The 21,009-nt window shown below is 44.5% G+C and overlaps 1 protein-coding gene across 4 annotated transcripts in view; it reads left to right on the top strand.

Moving 5' to 3' along the window:
- The window catches only part of ADGRA1 (adhesion G protein-coupled receptor A1), a 1,152,497-nt gene that overhangs the window by 193,043 nt on the left and 938,445 nt on the right, over nt 1–21,009 (top strand). For 2 of the 4 annotated variants that reach the window (XM_056529273.1, XM_056529272.1), the window contains 2 exons: nt 4,176–4,342; nt 19,342–19,413. Coding sequence is in view for 1 of the 4 variants with exons in the window: in XM_056529268.1 (XP_056385243.1) it covers nt 19,342–19,413 (72 nt within the window). In the remaining 3 variants the exon portion in view is untranslated. The remainder of the gene's footprint in view (nt 1–4,175; nt 4,343–19,341; nt 19,414–21,009) is intronic. The other 2 variants (XM_056529274.1, XM_056529268.1) reach the window with 1 other exon arrangement.

Genomic DNA, 21,009 nt, shown 5'->3' on the forward strand with positions numbered 1-21,009 from the left:
GGGCCAGAAGGTCCCCACTCCAGGATGCAAAAGGTAGACTACACGAAGGTGCCAGTTGGCCTTCCAGGAGTGGTCCTGGTGTGGTTAACGGCTGGCCAGGCAAGACAGAAGGTTTCAGTATCAGGGCAATGGAAAGATATATGTGGGACAGGGGTAAAACCATGCTATTGCTCAGGTGGTCGCTATGGGGCCGACCATGAACTGCAGGGTTGGAGGGAGAAGCAGGAGGGAGACTGGTGGAGCAAACACAGAAATCAGGGCCCAACGGTGGTGTTTTATGGGACAAGCCATGATCCAGCAGGTGCCAACCACCAACATTACAATTACATTGCATGAAAAGGAACAGAAATTAAACAAAATGCTGGGTTAAAGAACAGTAAATTTAGAAATTAGAAAAAAAAAAAACTTGACCCCTGTCTACAGGACAGAACCCCAGTGTGGCTTCTGGGACCCCTGCTATCCCTGCCTCTCCTGCTGAGCTTGCCATTCAGCAGCTTGTCCCCTGAGCATTCTGGCCCCCACCTTCAGAGATGCACTTATGTGACAGCCTGCTCAGCCAATCACCAAATGAGATAGGGTCTTGGTGATTGGCTGAGTGGGCCATCATCGCTGCATGTCTCGGAAGGTGGTGGTCTGGAGCGCCTGGGATAGAAGCTGCTGAATGGTAAGTTCAGTGCGAGCACTGGGCCCCATAGAGGTGATGGCGGGGAGTTACAGTGGTCGGATCGCCCCCACAATCAGGAAATTATTTCATGTCCTGTTGACAAGTGATAAGTTTTATTCTTTGGAGTACTCCTTTAAAAATGTTTTGCTCTATAGCAAAAGGGGAAAAAGGGGGAGAATGTCCTGCTGCCAGTTGTCCTACAGCTAGACACAACATAGTGAGACAGATGTAGGATTAGTGTGAGAGCACATTTAAACAATACAAGAACAAGTTGTTAAAACAAAACACATTTGCCAGCAATACCTGTAAAGAGAAGCGTGGATGGTACTTAGCTAGAGCTTGATGCATAGGTAGTTGGCAGCAGTATCTATGTTATGATAATGAACTTAATTAAGGGTGTGTTCACTTTTGTTGTGAAAATGCAAATGAGATCCCAGCTCTCTTCCTTATGCCCAATGTGCCTGGACTGGCATGGGCAACACCAGAAACGGATAAGTGGAGAAAATGAAATGTCCAGCGCAAGTCAATCCAATGGAGCAATTTATTAGAAGATAAAAACCTCAGTACAAGGACATGGTGGGTACAGGTGACTCGTTTCGGCACACCTAAGGCTAGGTTCACACTGTGGAATTTCTGGGCAGAATTTCTGCCGGTGATTGAATCGACGGCACTAGGACCGCGTGGACTGCATTGCCGCCCCCATAGACTGCAATGCATTTCTGGGTGGATCTTTTGGGAGATCAGCTCAGAAATGCATTGGCATCTATGGGGACGGCAATGTAGTCCGCATGGTCCTAGTGTTGTCGGCTCGATCTCCGGCAGAAATTCTGCCTAGAAATTCCACAGTGTGAACCTTGCCTAATGGGCATTAGTCATACAAGTTGCATGTGTTGACACAAGCCTTTTATGTGGAGCAGGACACTCCTGGACCTCCCCCAGGGAGGAGAAATAGGGGGAGGAACCAGGTGTGTGCCGCCCTCCCCTTTTGCACAGGTAGGAACAGGCCAATGAAATAAGGCTCTATCAATGCCTTGCAAAAACAAGGGATAACAGAAAGTTCAATATGAAACAATATAGTAAAACATCTTAACCAGGATACATATAACAAGATATACTTAAATAGGATGTCCAGGGTAAAGTGCTGACAAAGTGCTTAATTTTCCTGCAGTGCCACTTCAGGGAAAATTTAGCATTGCACACATGCTACAGAAAACAATGGGCTGCCCAAGCATAGCACAGATTTTTAGGTTCTTCCAGATTAAAAGATGTTCTTTGCAGCTGCTCTCTGCTCTGGTTAATAAATGTGAATACCAATGACAAAGGAACAGATGTATCTACCGTATATACTCGAGTATAAGCCGAGTTTTTCAGCACGATTTTTCGTGCTGAAAACGCCCCCCCCTCGGCTTATACTGGAGTGAACTCTCCGCTTGTCAATCCCTTCTCAGTAGTCTTCAACCTGCGGTCCTCCAGATGTTGCAAAACTACGACTCCTAGCATGCCCGGACAGCCATCGGCTGTCCGGGCATGCTGGGAGTTGTAGTTTTGAAACATCTGGAGGTCCGCAGGTTGAAGACCACTGCAGCCTTTGTCATCAACCAGACCCCCCTTTAGTTTTCTACTCACCTCCCCTCGGTGGGAAGGAAGGGTGAGCAGCTGTGATCTATGCTGCATGGACCGTCCGGTGGGGAGGGTTAGTCGTTCCGGGCTGTCCATTTTCCCTGGGAGGCCCTCTTCTCCGCTCCGGCCCGGTCCCGGACTAGTGATGTTGTCTTAACGACGACGCACAGGGACGTCTGGGCATGCTGGGAGTTGTAGTTTTGCAACATCTGGAGGTCCACAGGTTGAAGACCACTGAAGGATTGACAGGCGGTGATGATGAAGGGGGGTATGATGACGGGGTGATGATGACAGGGTGATGATGAGGGGGGGGGATGAAGAGGGTGATGATGACGGGGTGATGAGAACGGGGTGATGATGAGGGGGGGGGGGTGAAGGGGGTGATGATGACAGGGTGATAATGAGGGGGGGATGAAGGGGATGATGATGACGGGGTGATGATGAAGGGGGGATGACGACGGGGGGGATGACGACGGGGGGATGACGACGGGGGTATGATGACGGGGTGATGATGACAGGGTGATGATGACGGGATGATAATGAGAGGGTGATGATGACAAGGGTCTTGATGATGACAGGGGGGGGGTGATGACATGGGGGGGATGATGTATTTCCCACCCTAGGCTTATTGTCGTGTCAATAACTTTTCCTGGGTTTTTGGGGTGAAATTAGGGGCCTCGGCTTATATTCGGGTCGGCTTATACTCTAGTATATTCGGTAATGTAGAAAACCCCTATAAATAGCAATATCTAAATAATTCATAAACTAATCCAGTTAAATTGACATGGTAACTAAGGTTGTAATTTGAACGTTTTATTTTTTTCTATGTGAAAATTACAATTTTACATGATAAATGAAAATCTATCTAAATCCAGACATATATGATTTTTTTTTTCTTTTTTGAAATCTTGTCCCCATTTAATGCAAATATTCAGTCCTTCTCCTTTAAATAGCGCCCTTTGTTCTTTTCGCTACATTGCTATTCTGGGTTCCCAGATGGAGCGAGATCCTTCAAAACAAATCCAATGTTTTGTAACCATGCCATTAAAACTGATATAGTCAATTAGTAAATATAGTTTATGTGTAAAATGAATGAACAGATGTTCTAAGTTTATGAAGTGGAAACCATTGCGGTTCTAGTTAGATTCCAATCCATAATGAGCCCTATCCTCATATATCATAACGTTTAGCGTTAATAGTGTCTCACCTAGAATAAGTATTTTCTCTCCATTCATTTCATAGCGCCAGCTTATAAATCATGCATACTATCTTGTAATAACCGCTCCTCAAATTTATGACAAATCATTAAATATTTCAGTCAAAATTAGAAAAATGAGAAAACTTTGTGGATAATTGCAGCATATTTCGTAAAGGCCATGAACGGCCTCTTATAGTCTCCAGACTTCCCCTCTAATTAAGAACAACATTTTTTATTCATTTGGAAATAATGGACTTAAGTAAGTAGAAAATGAGGAAAAAAAAAAGGAAAGTTGTAAGTGAACGACACAAAAACAGAACTAGTGTAAGTGCTCTTGGCTCACGTTTATATGAAGATGACACCTCAGGAGATTTCACCTTGGCTGGACAACACTTCTTGTATTGAATATAAAAGACCTAGGAGAGGAAACAAAAATATAATATCTTGACATATTGAAACACAAAAGAAACTAAAGGATGAAACTTCTCCGGATTCCTTCACACATACTTTTTTTGTGGCACTTTTCTTTTGATTAAAAAGCAAAAATAAATAATTAAAATAAAATAATAATAATAATAATAATAATATAATCACTAATAATATAATCAATAATAATAATAATAATATAATCACTAATAATATAATCACAATAATATAATAAAATCACTAAAACAATTGATGATTTCTTTTTAGGAATACAAAATACAAATATTCAAATTACCTTCAATAGGGAAGTGGAAGTCTACCACAAATCTGCAGAGTATTCTCCATGTGAAATTAAGGAAGGTTTATAGAAGAAAAACCATCACAAACTGCCTGAAAATTGCCATACGTTGAGCATACCTGACCCCAAAAACACTGTAAGAGAAATTCTACACGTAAAACTTTTGTATACTGTAATGCATAAGGTTACGTCTGGCTGTAGAGTTTTTAAGCTAAATAAGGACAGAAAAAACACTGTTTGAAATGTGTTTCCCCTTAAAATACCTTATTTGTTACCAGCCTTAAAGGGGTACTCCCCTGGCAAACATTTTTTTTTTTTTTTTAAATCAACTGGTGCCAGAAAGTTAAACAGATTTGTAAATTACTTCTATTAAAAAAAATCTTAATCCTTCCAGTATTTATCATCTGCTATATGATCCACAGGAAGTTCTTTTCTTTTTTTAATTTCCTTGCTGTCTGACCACAGACATTTCCTTGCTGTCTGCTCTCTGCTGACACCTTTGTCCATTTTAGGAACTGTCAGGAGCAGGATAGGTTTGCTATGAGGATTTGCTCCTGCTCTGGACAGTTCCTGAAATGGACCGAGGAGTCAGCAGAGAGCACTGTGATCAGACAGAAAGGAAATTCAAAAAGAAAATAACTTCCTCTGTAGCATATAGAAGCTGATACGTATTGGAAGGATTAAGATCTTTAAATAGAAGTTATTTACAAATCTGTTTAACTTTCTGGCATCGGTTGATAAAAAAAAAATGTTTTCCAGGGGAGTACCCTTTTAAAGGTTACTATCATATATATATATAGAAAAGAGTACAAGTTGAGCAGCACCTCAGTGTAAATGTGTAGTTTGGTGTAAAGCAGCAAAAAAAAAAAAAAGCCCAGGTCAAGGGCCCACAGCTATCCACAAAAAAGAAGGTTGGCTGCAGCACACAAAAAGTAAAGTTTCAAGAGAGAAGACGTGTCGGCCGCCGCTTCGTGCGGTGATCAACACGCGCTATCTGGCCAGCGAGCCAGGGCCCCATTCAGAGAGATCGTGGGGGCCCCAGCGGTCAGACCCCCGCGATCTGAAACTTATCCCTTATCCTTTGGTTAGGGGATTAGTTTTTCACCACTGGACTACCCCTTTAACCTGTTGGGGACGGAGGGCATATGGATACGCCCTGGCGTCCCGGTACTTGAGGATGGAGACCCACCCCCATGTCGGCGATTGCCGCAAATCGGCGGTCAATTCAGACCAGCGATTTGCGGCGATCTGGGCCAATTGGGTCACTGGTGACCCGATCGCCGGGAAAATAAGAATGATCGGAGCTGCCAGAGACAGCTCCGACCATCCTAAAGGATAGGAGCGAGGTGGCAGTGTTGCCACCTCCTCCTATCCCCTGCCATTGGTTGGTCAGTACGACCACCAATGGCAGTTGGGGTGGGAGGGGTTTGAGTTCATTTCCCCCGCTCTGCCCACCGATCAAAGTCCGGGCAGAGCGGGGGGGGAACACGAGCGGTGAGGGGCGGAGCATGGCCGGCTTACCCGGACGGGCGGCAGCGGCATCCTGGAGCAGCGGCGGCATCGGCGGCAGCAGGAGGAGTGCAGCCGGGAAGTGTGGCGGTGGAGGAAGCTGCAGTGAAGATCACCGGTAGGTGATCTTCACTGTGGCCTTCTAAAAGTTGCAAAACGGCAACTCCCAGCATACCCAGACAGCCTTTGGCTATCTGGGCATGCTGGGAGTTGTAGTTTTGCAACATCTGGAGGGCCACAGTTTGGAGACCACTGTGTAGTGGTCTCTAAACTGTGGTCCTCCAGATGTTGCACAACTACAACTTTCAGCATGCACTGACTGTCTGGGCATGCTGGGAGTTGTAGTTTTGCAACATCTGAAGTGGCACAGTTTGGAGACCGCTATATGGGGGTCTCCAAACTGTAGCCCTCCAGATGTTGCAAAACTACAATTCCCAGCATGCTCAGACAGTCAGGGATGCTGGGTGTGTAGCTCTGCAATATCTGGCTCTTCATATGTTGCAGAACTACAACTCCCAGCATGCCTGAACAGTCTGGGCATGTTTGGAGTTGTAGTTTTGCAACATCTGGAGGGCTACAGTTTGGAGACCACTACTTAGCAATCTCCAAACTGTTCTTCCCCAGTTTTTGCATAACTTCAACTCCTAGCATGCCCAGACTGCCCAGGCATGCTGGGAGTTGTAGTTCTGCAACATCTGAAGGGCCAGATATTGCAGAACTACACGCCCAGCATCCCTGACTGTCTGGACATGCTGGGAATTGTAGTTTTGCAACAGCTGTAGGCACAATGGTTGGGAAACACTGAGTTAGAGTCTGTTTCCTAACTCAGTGATTCCAACCCGTGTGCCTCCAGCTGTTGCAAAACTACAACTCCCAGAATGCACTGACATACCGTACATGCTTGGAGTTGTAGTTTTGCAACAGCTGGAGGTACACCGGTTGGAATCACTGAGCTAGAGTCTGTTTCTTAACTCAGTGGTTCCCCACCAGTGTGCCTACAGCTGTTGCAAAACTACAACTCTCAGCATGTACGGTCTGTGCAATCAGGGAGTTGTAGTTTTTCCACAGCTGAAGGTTTCACAAGGGCAGGTTTACAATGGGTTTCCTTCTACAAGTTTGAGCTGTGGCAAATTTTCCACCGCAGCTCAAACTTCCAGCGGAAAACTCACTGTGAACCCCTGCCTGTGTGAATGTACCCTAAAAACACTACACTACACTAACAAATAATAAAAAGTAAAACACTACATATACACCCCCTTACACGTCCCCCCCCCCCCAATAAAAATGAAAAGCGTCTCATACGGCACTGTTTCCTAAACGGAGCCTCCAGCTGTTGCAAAACAACAGCTCCCAGTATTGCCGGACAGCCATAGACTTGCAACAACTGGAGGCACCCTGTTTGGGAAACACTGCCGTAGGGTTTTGGTGGAGACAAGCCCCATCCTTGTATCCGGGTCTGCCCCTATTGCAAAGTCCTAATTTAGGCCTCAAATACGCATGGCGCTCTCTCACTTCGGAGCCCTGTCGTATTTCAAGGCAACAGTGTAGGGCCACATATGGGGTATTTCTGTACTCAGGAGAAATTTTGTTACAAATTTTGGGGGTATTTTTCTCCTTTTACCCCTTATGAAAAGGTAAAGTTGAGGCTACACCAGCATGTTAGTGTAAAAAATACAAATTTTTACACTAACATGCTTGTGTTGCCCCCATACTTTTCATTTTCACAAGAGGTAAAAAGAGAAAAAGACCCTCAAAATTTGTAAAGCAATTTCTCCCAAGTACGGAAATACCCCATATGTGGATGCAAAGTGCTCTGCGGACGCACAACAAGGCTCAGGAGTGAGAGAGCGCAATGTACATTTGAGGTCCAAATTAGTGATTTGCACAGGGGTGACTGCTGGTTACAGCGGTTCTGACATAAACACAAAAGAAAAAATACCCACATGTGACCCCAGTTTTGAAACTACACCCCTCATGGAATGTAACAAGGGGTATAGTGAGCCTTAACATCCCACAGGTGTTTGACGAATTTTGCGTTAAAGTTGGACGTGAATATAATTTAAAAAAAATTGTCCCCTGAAATGCTGGTGTTACCCCAAAGTTTTCATTTTCACAAGGGGTAATAGGAAATCAAATCAAATTTTGTAACCCCATTTCTTCTGAGTATGGAAATACCCCATATGTGGTGGTAAAGTGCTCTGCTTGCGCACTACAATAGAAGAGAAGGAGCCAGAATTTTGGAGAGAGAATTAGGCTGGAATTGAAGGCCATGTGTGTTTACAAAGTCCCCATGCTGCCAGAACAGTGGACCCCCCCTACATGTGACCCCATTTTAGAAACTACTCCCCTCATGTAATGTTATAAGGGGTACAGTGAGCATTTACACCCGACAGGTGTCTGACAGATTTTTGGAACAGTGGTCCGTGAAAATGAAAAATTTTATTTTTCATTTGCACAGCCCACTGTTCCAAAGATCTGTCAAATGCCAGTGGGGTGTAAATGCTCACTGCACCCCTTATTACATTCTGAGAGGTGTAGCTTCCAAAATGGGGTCACATGTAGCGGGGACAACTGTTCTGGCACCATGGCGGATTTTTAAACGCACATGGCCCCCGACTTCCATTCCAACCAAATTCTCTCTTCAAAAGCCCAATGGAGCTCCTTCTCTTCTGAGCATTGTAGTTAGCCTGCAGAGAACTTTACATCCACATATGGGGTATTTCCATACTCAGAAGAAATGGGGTTACACATTTTTGAGGGCTTTTTCTCGTTTTACCCCTTGTGAAAATGAAAAATTGGCGGTAACACCAGCATTTTAATGATTCATTTTTTATTTTTACGTCCCATTTTAACCCCTTCCCGCTATTGGACGTATGCATACGTCCAGGCGAATTACACGTTCGCGCAAATGGACGTATGCATACGTCCAAGCGATCTCCTGCTCTGCCGCGGGCAGCGCAGGAGATCGCGGGTGGGACTCAGCTGTCAATCACAGCCGGAGTTCCACCGCAGCTGCCGGGGCCGCGATCGCGCCGGTCCCGGCAGCATTAACCCCATAGATGCCGTGATCAGTTCTGATCACGGCATCTACGGTGTTTGCAGGGGGAGCGCTCTCCAAGACACCCTCGATCCTCCTTGAAGAGATAGGAGTGAGGTGGCAGGGTTGCCACCCCTCCTATCCCTGCTATTGATCGGCGGAGCGGCCGACCAATAGCAGACTGGGGGCGGGGGGGTTAAAGTTCGGTTCCCCCCACTATGCCCACCCATCGGTGTCCGGGCACAGCGGGGGGAACCGTGTAATAGCGGCGGCGGCGGCGGCAGCGGCGGTCACTTACCCGGCGGCGGCGGCTGTGATTACGGCGGCGGTGGAGGTAAGTATGACGCCGCGTGTCCAGAGTCTGTTGCCTAGCAACATCTGCAGGGCGACAGTTTAGAGAGTGGTCTCTAAACTGTTGCCCTCCAGATGTTGCAAAACTACAACTCCCACCATGCCTTGACAGCTGTTTGCTGTGTTGGCATGCTGGGAGTTGTAGTTTTGCAAGATTTAGAGGGGTTCAGGCTGGAGATCACTGACAGTGGTCTCTAAACTGTAGCCCTCCAGATGTTACAAAACTACAACTCCCAGCATGACCAGACAGCAGTTTGCTGTCTTAGCATGCTGAGATTTGTAGTTTTGCAACATCTGGAGGGCCACAGTTTAGAGACCACTGTCAGTGATCTCCAGCCTGAACCCCTCTAAATCTTGCAAAACTACAACTCCCAGCATTCAGGAACAGCAAATGGCTGTCTCGGCATGCTGGGAGTTGTACTTGCGTGTCTCCAGCTGTTGCATAACTACATCTCCCAGCATTCCCTTTGGCAATCAGTACATGCTGAGAGTTGTAGTTCTGCAACAGCTGGAGGCACACTGGTTGGGAAATACCGAGTTAGGTAATAGGTTCTATTACCTAACTCAGTATTTTCCAACCAGTGTGCCTCCAGCTGTTGCAAAACTACAACTCCCAGCATGCACGTTCTGTCAGTGCATGCTGGGAGTTGTAGTCCCCCCCCCCCCCTCCCATGTGAATGTACAGGTTACATTCACACTGGCGACAGATTACAGTGAGTTCCCTGCTTCAAGTTTGAGCTGCAGCCGCAGCTCAAACTCCTAGCGGGAGACTCAGTGTAATCCGCCGTCAGTGTGAATGTAACCTAAAAACAGTACACTACACTAACATAAAATAAAGAATAAAACACTACATATACACACGTACACTGCCCCCCCCCACCACCCCTTCCCCCCCAATAAAAATGAAAAACGTATCCTACAGCAGTGTTTCCAAAACGGAGCCTCCAGCTGTTGCAAAACAAAAACTCCCAGCATTTCCGGACAGCCATTGACTGTCCAAGCATGCTGGGAGTTTAGCAACAGCTGGAGGCACCCTGTTTGAGAATCACTGGTGTAGAATACCCCTATGTCCACCCCTATGCAAATCCCTAATTTAGGCCTCAAATGCACATGGCGCTCTCTCACTTCGGAGCCCAGGCGTATTTCAAGGCAACAGTTTAGGGCCACATATGGGGTATCGCCGTACTCGGGAGAAATTGCCTAACAAATTTTGGGGGGCTTTTTCTCCTTTTACCCCTTATGAAAAGGTAAAGTTGGGGTCTACACCAGCATGTTAGTGTAAAAAAAAAAAATTTTTGTACACTAACATACTGGTGTTGCCCCATACTTTAAAATTTCACAAGCGGTAAAAGAAAAAAAGCCTCCAAAATTTGTAACGCAATTTCTCCTGAGTACGGAGATACCCCATATGTGGGCGCAAAGTGTTCTGGGGGCGCACAACAAGGCTCAGAAGGGAGAGTGCACCATGTAAATTTGAGGTCTAAATTGGTGATTTGCACAGGGGTGGCTGATTTTACAGCGGTTCTGACATAAGTGCAAAACAATAAATACCCACATGTGACCCCATTTTGGAAACTACACCCCTCACGGAATGTAACAAGGGGTACAGTGAGCATTTACACCCCGCAGGTGTCTGACAGATCTTTGAAACAGGGGTCTGTGAAAATGAAAAATAAAATTTTTAATTTGCACAGCCCACTGTTCCAAAGATCCGTCAAATGCCAGTGGGGTGTAAATTCTCCCTGCACCCCTTATTACCTTCCGTGAGGGGTGTAGTTTTAAAAATGGGTTCACATGTGGGGGGGTCCACTGTTCTGGCACCACGGGGGGGCTTTGGAAATGCACATGGCCAAATTCTCTCTCCAAAAGCTCAATGATGCTCCTTCTCTTCTGAGCATTGTAGTTCGCCCCCAGTGCACTTCACGTCCACTTATTGGGTATTTCCATACTCAGAAGAGATGGGGTTACAAATTTTGGGGGGTATTTTCTGCTATTATCCCTTGTAAAAACAAGCATTTTAGTGTAAAAAAAATTTTTTTTTTTTTACATATGCAAAAGTCGTGAAACACCTGTGGGGTATTAAGGTTCACTTTACCCCTTGTTACGTTCCCCAAGGGGTCTAGTTTCCAAAATGGTATGCCATGTGTTTTTTTTTTCCTGTCCTGGCACCATAGGTGCTTCCTAAATGCGGCATGCCCCCAGAGCAAAATTTGCTTCCAAAAAGCCAAATGTGACTCCTTCTCTTCTGAGACCTGTAGTGCGCCAGCAGAGCACTTTTCATCCCCATATTGGGTGTTTTCTGAATCGGGAGAAATTGAGCTTCAAATTTTGGGGGGTATTTTCTGCTATTACCTTTTTTAAAAATGTAAAATTTTTGCTAAACCAAGCATTATTGGTAAAAAAAAAAAATTTTTTTTTTACATATGCAAAAGTCGTGAAACACCTGTGGGGTATTAAAATTCACTTTATCCCTTGTTACGTTCCTCAAGGAGTCTAGTTTCCAAAATGGTATGCCATGTCATTTTTTTTTTGCTGTCCTGGCACCATAGGGGCTTCCTAAATGCGACATGCCCCCCGAGCAAAATTTGCTCTCAAAAAGCCAAATATGACTCCTTCTCTTCTGAGCATTGTAGTTCGCCCGTAATGCACTTCAGGTCAACTTATGGGGTACCTCCATACTCAGAAGAGATGGGGTTACAAATTTTTGGGGGTATTTTCTGCTATTAACCCTTGCAAAAATGTGAAATTTGGGGGGAAACACACATCTTAGTGAATTTTTTTTTTTTTTTTTTACATATGCAAAAGTCATGAAACACCCACTTAATTCCTTGTTACGTTCCTCAAGGGGTCTAGTTTCCAAAATGGTATGCCATGGTTTTTTTTTTTTGCTGTTTTGGCACCATAGGGGCTTCCTAAATGCAACATGCCCCCAAAAAACCATTTCAGAAAAACGTACTCTCCAAAATCCCCTTGTCGCTCCTACGCTTCTGAGCCCTCTACTGCGCCCGCCGAACAATTTACATAGACATATGAGGTATGTGCTTACTTGAGAGAAATTGGGCTACAAATTCAAGTATAAATTTTATCCTTTTACCCCTTGTAAAAATTCAAAAATTGGGTCTACAAGAACATGCAAGTGTAAAAAATGAAGATTTTGAATTTTCTCCTTCACTTTGCTCCTTCACTTTGCTGCTGTAGTTTTTATAATGGGGGTCTTTTATGGGGTATTTCTAATATGAAGACCCTTCAAATCCACTTCAAACCTGAACTGGTCCATGAAAAATAGCTAGTTTGAAAATTTTGTGAAAAATTGTAAAATTGCTGCTGAAATTTGAAGCCCTCTGGTGTCTTCCAAAAGTAAAAACTCATAAATTTTATGATGAAAATATAAAGTAGACATATTGTATATGTGAATCCAAAAAAAATAAATATTTGGAATATCCATTTTCCTTACAAACAGAGAGCTTCAAAGTTAGAAAAATGCAAAATTTTCTATTTTTTCACCAAATTTTGGGATTTTTCACCAAGAAAGGATGCAAGTTACCACAAAAATTTACCACTATGTTAAAGTAGAATATGTCACGAAAAAACAATCTCGGAATCAGATTGATAAGTAAAAGCATCCCAGAGTTATTAATGTTTAAAGTGACAGTGGTCAGATGTACAAAAAAGGGCTGCGTCCTAGAGGTGAAAATGGGCTGTGTCCTTAAGGGGTTAACGAAAGTTCGTCAATCACCTATGGGGTGTTAAGGCTCACTTTACCCCTTGTTACCTTCCTTGAGGGGTGTAGCTTCCAAAACAGTATGCCATTTTTTTTCCTTTACTGTTCTGGCATCATGGGGGCTTCCTAAATGTGACATGCCCCCAAACACCATTTCAGCAAAATTCACTCTCCAAAAGCCAAATGTCGCTCCTTACCTTCTGAGCCCTCTACTGCACCCACAGAGCACTTTACATCCACATATGAAGTATTTCCTTACTCAAGAGAAATGGGGTTACAAATTTTTTGGGGGGCATTTTCTCCTATTACTCCTTGTGACAATGAAAAATTTGGGGTAACACCAGCATTTTAGTGTTAAAAATCTAATTTTTCATTTTCACGTCCAACTTTAACAAAAGTTTGTCAATCACCTGTGGGGTATAATGACTCAATTTACCCCTTGTTACGTTCCTTGAGGGGTGTAGTTTCCAAAATAGTATGCTATGTGTTTATGCTTGTGGTTTTTTTGTTTACTGTTCTGACATCATGGGAGTTCCTAAATGCGACATGCCCCCAAAAACCATTTCAGCAAAATTCGCTCTCCAAAATCCCATTGTTGCTCCTTCCCTTCTGAGCCCTCTAGTGCACCCACAGAGCACTTTACATCCACATATGAGGTATTTCCTTACTCGAGAGAAAATTAATTACAAGTTTTGGGGGGGCCTAAAAATGAAAACAATGGGGCTACAATGACATGTTCAAACCTTTTGAATGTCATTTTGAATACTTTGAGGGGTGCAGTTTTCATAATGGCATCCATCATTGGGGATTTGCAACATAAAGACCCTCAAATTCACTTCTAAACTTAACTGGTCCCTGAAAAATACTGATTTAGAAATTTTCGTGAAAATTTGGAAAAATGCTGCTATACTTTGAATCCCTCTTCAAAAAGTAAAAACATGTCAAATTTATGATGCAAACGTAAAGTTAACATATTATATATGTGAATCAATAAGTAATTTATTTGACATGTCCCTTTTCCTTACAAGCAGAGAGCTTCAAAGTTAGAAAAACGCAAAATTTTCTAATTTTTCCTGAAATTTTGGAATTTTTCACCAAGAAAAGATGCAAGTTGTTACGATTCGGCAGGCTGGATGTGGATCCTCTGTGTCAGCGAGGGATTGGCGTGGACCGTGTCGGTGGACCGGTTCTAAGTTGCTACTGGTTTTCACCAGAGCCCGCCGCAAAGCGGGATGGTCTTGCTGCGGCGGTAGCAACCAGGTCGTATCCACCGGCAACGGCTCAACCTCGCTGACTGCTGAGAAGGCGTGGGACAGAAGGACTAGGCAGAGACAAGGTCAGATGAAGCAGAAGGTCGGGGCAGGCAGCAAGGTTCGTAGTCAAAGAGGATAGCAGGAGATCTGGAACACAGGCTTTGGACAACACTAAACGCTTTCACTGGCACAAGGCAACAAGATCCGGCAAGGAAGTGCAGGGGAAGTAAGGTAATATAGACAGGGAGCAGGTGGAAGCTAATTAGGCTGATTGGGCCAGGCACCAATCATTGGTGCACTGGCCCTTTAAATCTTAGAGAGCTGGCGCGCGCGTGCCCTAGAGAGCGGAGCCACGCGCGCCAGAACATAACAGCCGGGGACCGGGACCGGTAAGTGACTTGGGATGCGATTCGTGAGCGGGCGCGTCCCGCTATGCGATTCGCATCCCCGCCGGCAATGTGAGTGCAGCGCTCCCGGTCAGCGGGTCTGACCGGGGCGCTGCAGAGAGAGAGACGCCGTGAGCGCTCCGGGGAGGAGCAGGGACCCGGAGCGCTCGGCGTAACAGTACCCTCCCCTTAGGTCTCCCCCTCTTTTTGTCTCCTTGTCCCTTCAAAAGAGACGAGAACATAGGGGACGCCTCTTGAGTCTCCTTCTGAAAAAAGAAGTCCTGGATAGCTATACCAGCGGCAGGTAGTTCAGAAGAAGTGGGAATGGGGAGGGGGGCAGAGGGTGAAGCTTGTCACGGGGCAGAGTGTCACCAGAACGGGGGCTAAGAGGAGGCACGGCACAGTCCAGATAAGCCTTAGGGAGACCAGGCACAGGAGGAGACACAGAGGCCCGACAGATGGGACTGGGAGCAGATGTGAGGCATTTCTTAGGGCAAGCAGAACCCCAATTCTTGATCTCCCCGGTGGTCCAGTCAAGGGTGGGAGAATGATGCTGGAGCCATGGCAGACCGAGGAGGACTTCAGAGGTGCAGTTGGGAAGGACGAAAAATTCAATCTTTTTGTGATGGGATCCAATGCACATTTAGAGGGGTTCTGTGCGGTAACGCACAGTACAGTCCAACTTCACTCCGTTGACCGAAGAAATGTAGAGCGGCTTGACGAGACGGCTCAGCGGGATGCAGAACTTATTCACCAAAGAGTCCAGAATAAAATTTCCAGAAGCACCAGAGTCCAAGCAGGCCACGGCTGAGAGGGAGGAGTTGGCAGAAGGAGAAATCCGCACGGGCACAGTGAGACGTGGAGAAGCAGACTTCGTACCAAGGGACACCACACCCACGTGAGCTGGGTGCGTGCGTGCGTTTCCTAGACGTGGAGGACGAATAGGGCAATCAACCAAGAAATGTTCGGTACTAGCACAATACAGACATAGATTTTTTTTCCCTACGGCGAGTCCTCTCTTCATGGGTCAGGCGAGACCGATCCACTTGCATAGCCTCCTCGGCGGGAGGCACAGGGGTAGATTGCAAAGGATACTGTGGGAGAGGTGCCCAGAGATCAAGGTCTTTTTCCTGGCGGAGCTCCTGGTGTCTCTCAGAAAACGCATGTCAATGTGGGTGGCCAAATGGATAAGTTCTTGCAGGTTGGCAGGAATCTCTTGTGCGGCCACCACATCCTTGATGTTACTGGATAGGCCTTTTTTAAAGGTCGCGCAGAGAGCCTCGTTATTCCAAGATAATTCGGAAGCGAGGGTACGAAATTGGATGGCGTAATCGCCTACTGAAGAATTACCCTGGACCAGGTTCAGCAGGGCAGTCTCGGCAGAAGAAGCTCGGGCTGGTTCTTCGAAGACACTACGGACTTCAGCGAAGAAGGACTGGACTGTGGCTGTGGCAGGATCATTGCAGTCCCAGAGCGGTGTGGCCCAACACAAGGCCTTTCCAGAAAGAAGACTCACTACGAACGCCACCTTAGACCGTTCTGTAGGAAATTGGTCCGACAACATCTCCATATGTAGGGAACATTGAGACAAGAAGCCACGGCAGAGTCTAGAGTCCCCATCAAATTTGTTCGGCAGGGACAAGCGGAGGCTAGGAGCGGCCAATCGCTGCAGAGGAGGTGCAGGAGCTGGCGGAGGAGATGGTTGCTGCTGTAGCAGTGGCAGAAGTTGCTGTAACGTGGCGGTCAACTGCGACAGCTGCTGTCCTTGTTGGACAATTTGCTGCGATTGCTGAGCGACCACCGTGGATAGGTCAGCGAGACTTGGCAGCGGCACCTCAGCGGGATCCATGGCCGGATCTACTGTTACGATTCAACAGGCTGGATGTGGATCCTCTGTGTCAGCGAATCGCATCCCCGCCGGCAATGTCAGTGCAGCGCTCCCAGTCAGCGGGTCTGACCTGGGCGCTGCAGAGAGAGAGACGCCGTGAGCGCTCCGGGGAGGAGCAGGGACCCGGATCGCTCGGCGTAACACAAGTATTGACAAAAATTTACCACTAACATAAAGTAGAATATGTCACGAAAAAACAATCTCCAACTCAAATTTATAAGTAAAAGCATCCCGGAGTTATTAATGCTTAAAGTGATAGAGGTCAGATTTTTAAAAAATGCTCCCGTCCTTAGGGTCATAATGGGCTACGTCCCCAAGGGGTTAAGTCATATTTACTTGAATGGTGATGAGTTGTAATACAGCAGATCCTTTTTTCAATTCATTGACAGCCTTTCCAGCCTAAAATGAATAGTTGTCCTCAATTTATTGTTCATACAATATTTCATGTGTTACCCCTTCTCCATGTTAAAATCCAAACTTCGTAATATGAGCATACAAGGTTCTATTTATATTCCTTTTGGGTATTTATGCAAAACAGCTAGCACAAATTTTGCTAACATAAAAGGCATGCGGACCATAACTGCATAAATTATTAATAAGGGAATGCTTAGAATGAATATTTTGCTGTATGCTTGACACAAATATTGACTCTTCCGATACGCGTTTCATGCCCGACATTGTAAAGTCTGATACTGGCATTGCTATACTCTTGGATGATAATTTCAGTGTGTGTAGCCTGTATATCATATATGTAAATATTTCATTGCTTATAGCCACGTTCAGCTTGTTGATATCATACATGTGCAAAGAGGCATATGGGTCATTTCATTATTGTGTAATTAGAAAATGCATGCCTCTGCTCAGCTGGGGAGACGGCACGGCAGCACATGAAATTCATGACTTTTAATATAATTTTTAGGTTTGTTTTGCTTGAGGAAGAAACCTCCCAATGTGCTTCTGCAATTAACATTTCCAAGAGGCAAAGTATATGAGACAAATTGTAATGTATAGACAAAAATTTATAATTTGTACACTATGCACTCCATGTATACATATTTTCGTAGTAATACTGACTATTATTATAGCTATAGGGCAATTTTTTACATATTATATGCCTCTAAGTAATAGCCCTACAGCTACAATATAATACCTGCATACAGTGGATCTGCAACCTGTGTAAGTGACTGATTTGCAGTCAAATCCAAAGACTCACAGGTGATGTCTTCATTGCTCAATAGCGAACTAATCCTTATCAATCTGGACTGCCATAATAACTTCTCCCAAACTTTTACAGTATCATACTTTCCTTTTCCTCACCCATAATGCCCCAAATGATAATAATGCCCCTCTTGGTAGATAGGTGCTCCCAATAGGTAGATTGATGCACCCAATAGGTAGTTATCTGCTCCCAATAGGCAGTTACCTCCAGTAAGTAGATTGACATCACTTAACAGGTAGATAAGTGCCCCCAATAGGTAGTTGCCCCCACTGCATAGAAGATAGCTGCTCCCTAGAATGTTGATGAGGAGCCCCCATGGTGGTAGATGGTTGCTCCCCAGTTTAGATAGTTGTTGCTAAGTATAGATAGTTTCCTGACAGTTTAGCTAGGTATACCCTAGGAGGTAGATAGTGCCCCCCCTCCCTTCACTGTTTAGAATAATGCCCCCCCCCCTTTGGCAGGAAAAAAAAACAACTATTTTCTTACCTCCCCTCTGTTTCTCCCCCAGAAGGGTCTGCTCTTCCCCCACTCTGCTGACTGGAAGCTCATGCGTGATGACTGACATAATAGTAACAATAAAAACTACAACTTACCCCAAAAAAAACAAGCCTTTCCATCTCCATAAACTGAAAACTAAAAATGTATATAAATACATAAGTATATTTGTAATAATTAACATTGAAAAAAAATGTGTATCATGTCTCTGCAGCTATTGCATTGTGTCTACGCAGAGACAAAATGCAGGAAGTGAGGACGGACAAGCAGGGCTCTGTGCGGGCTCCTAACTTGTCAATCAGCCTGCTGTGTGAGCCAGGAGCATGTCACAGAGCCTCACTTGTCCTCAGTGCACAGAGCTCTGCTGGTCCCACCCACACTTCCTGTAAAAAAAAAAAAAAAAAAATTATAATAATAATAATAATAATAATAATATATATATATATATATATATATATATATATATATTCTTGCTGTTAAAAAATGTGATATGTCTCTAGGGAAGGGGGATAAACAAGAGGGGGAGGGTTTATTATTTATTTACTTAGTTATTTTTGTATTATTACTTTTAAGTAGCAATAGGCCTCTTGCCTGCTGGGCACCTGTGCAGCTCTTCTGACCCATGAAATCCCCCCACATACTAGCAAACCATAGGGGTTAAAGCTTCTTTAAAGGGGTACTCCACCTCTAGACATCTTATCCACTATCCAATGGATAGGGAATAAGATGTCTGATCGCAGTGGTCCCGCTGCTGGGACCCTGGTGATCTCTGTGCAGCACCAGGTTTTTTTTTTTAGAATGCTGGGTGCGGGCGGTGGCGTTGCTCCTCCTGATGCCATGCCCCCTCAATGAAAGTCTTTGGGAGGGGGCATGGCGTCATGGCCCCCCCGCTGCCCGCTCCAAGCGTTCGTAACAAAATGTTCCGAACACTGGGCAGTGGAGTACCCCTTTAATGATTTTCCATGTGCAGCAGAGTGTCAATAAATGCAGGTGTCCTGGTTCTAAATCTAAAACCCCTAAGTATTGTTGACCCTTTGGACCCCCACAATAAATTATTGGTCTAGCTAGTAGTTCAATCTATAATCTTAGAAGACCACTCTAAATAAAGCTAGTAACACATTTCTAATAATTCTAAGAGGAGCTTCAACTTTGTTGTGAATGGACATAACACCTGTGGATGGCTGAATGTAATAATAATATGGCGGCACAATCTATGTGGAAAGAATAAGAAATGCCTTATCTGTGCTAACAGTTTTTTCCTCGTGTGCCTTTTCAGAATTCTCAGCAATAACAAGATATCGCTTGTAAAGAATAGATCCTTTCTTGGATTGAACTCCCTTGAGAAACTGTGAGTATGAATTTCATTCTGAACGTTAGCAAGACTTGAAAAGTTGCTCCAATTGAAGCGGGTACCTGGGTGACTAGGATCAGAGCCTCAAATACATTTCACTTGTCAGGCTTTCTAGACCGCCTGACTTACAGATGAAAAAACACTGTGAACCAGAAAGTTCATGAAAAGAAAATACATGTCTATAAATAAACAAATAAAAGTTGAGGAAGGCAATTTTCTCTAAAGGCCAGCTCCATGTAGTGAACAGAATAAAAGAATCAAACATCAACCTGTCACTGTATTTCTATGTAGTTCTTTGAAAAGTCCTTATTTTTTTCCAGGCCTAGCTTTTATTTAGGAAGTGCTTATGGCTCTAAACATGGCAGATAATTATGTGACCCACCCATGTGTTCTAAAGGAGTTTAGGTCTGTTGGGCTGTGTTCACACAGCAGATTTTCTGCACTGAATTCTGCATAAAAATTCAGCAGTAAATTCCGCAAAAATTAATAGCCCATTCACTTCAATTGAATTCCAATAGGAGAAATTTTGTAGCAGAAATTCTGCTGTGTGAATGGGACAGCGGAATCCCAGTGTATTGGCTACAAATTCATGCAGGAATTATTGAGTGTAAACATAGCCTTAGGCCGCATTCACTCGATGGAAATTCTGCATATTGGCATCAACTCTGCATTCGCATTGATTCGGGCAGAATTCTGCAGATTTTAAACACGTGCTGAATCGGTGCAGAATTTGTGCAGAATCCGTGCAGAAATTTCAACATGGATTCTGCATGATTCCACATGTCAGTAAAAATATAGATTTTATTTAATTGAACAGTGATAGTTTGTGCGGATTCCATGCAGAATCTGCATGCATTCCATGTGAATTCTGCACAAATTCGGTAGAAAGTTGGCACCATTGACAATGGGGTTCCGCAGCCGAAGTCCAGAAAAATGTAAGACCAGACATATATTTCCGGACCGCGGAAAATAGAATTTCAGCAGCTGTATTGAACTGGCCGTCCCACGAGCGCATCGAAGAGAGTCACTCATATCATTCTTTCTTCCTGTAAGATGCTTTTGTTGTTTTAGTGTCTTGTATGCTATTTTTGAAAATAAAAAAATTTTACTTTGAAAAAAAAAGAATTTCAGCAGCTGAATTCCGCATCCAGAAATTCTGCTGTGTGAATTACAGTGCGGTATCACATTAAAGCTAATGAGCAATACATTTAGGTGGAATTAAGCAGGAAAAAATCATGCCAAATTCAGCACGGAATTTCCGTCGTGTGGACGCGGCCTTACAGCTAAACCACTACGCAATTATTTTATTTGTGAGTGTCTTTAGGCTTTGTTCACACGGCAGAATTTCTGCATGGAAGTCTGCATGGAATTCCGCATGAAAATTTTGCATGAATTTATAGCCAATGCACTTCAATGGGATTCCACTGTTCCATTCACACAGCAGAATTTCCACTACAGGAGTTTAATTGAAGTGAATGCCGTGTGAACATAGCCTTACAGCCCAAAGCTGATTTGTATAGGGTGCATTCACACCACGATTGTTCAATATGAAGACCAGATCCGTCTGGGAGATGCGAAAACCGGATGCTCTCA

The sequence above is a fragment of the Hyla sarda genome, chromosome 7 (assembly GCF_029499605.1).
Source record: "Hyla sarda isolate aHylSar1 chromosome 7, aHylSar1.hap1, whole genome shotgun sequence".
NCBI classification, from domain to species: Eukaryota; Metazoa; Chordata; class Amphibia; order Anura; family Hylidae; genus Hyla; species Hyla sarda.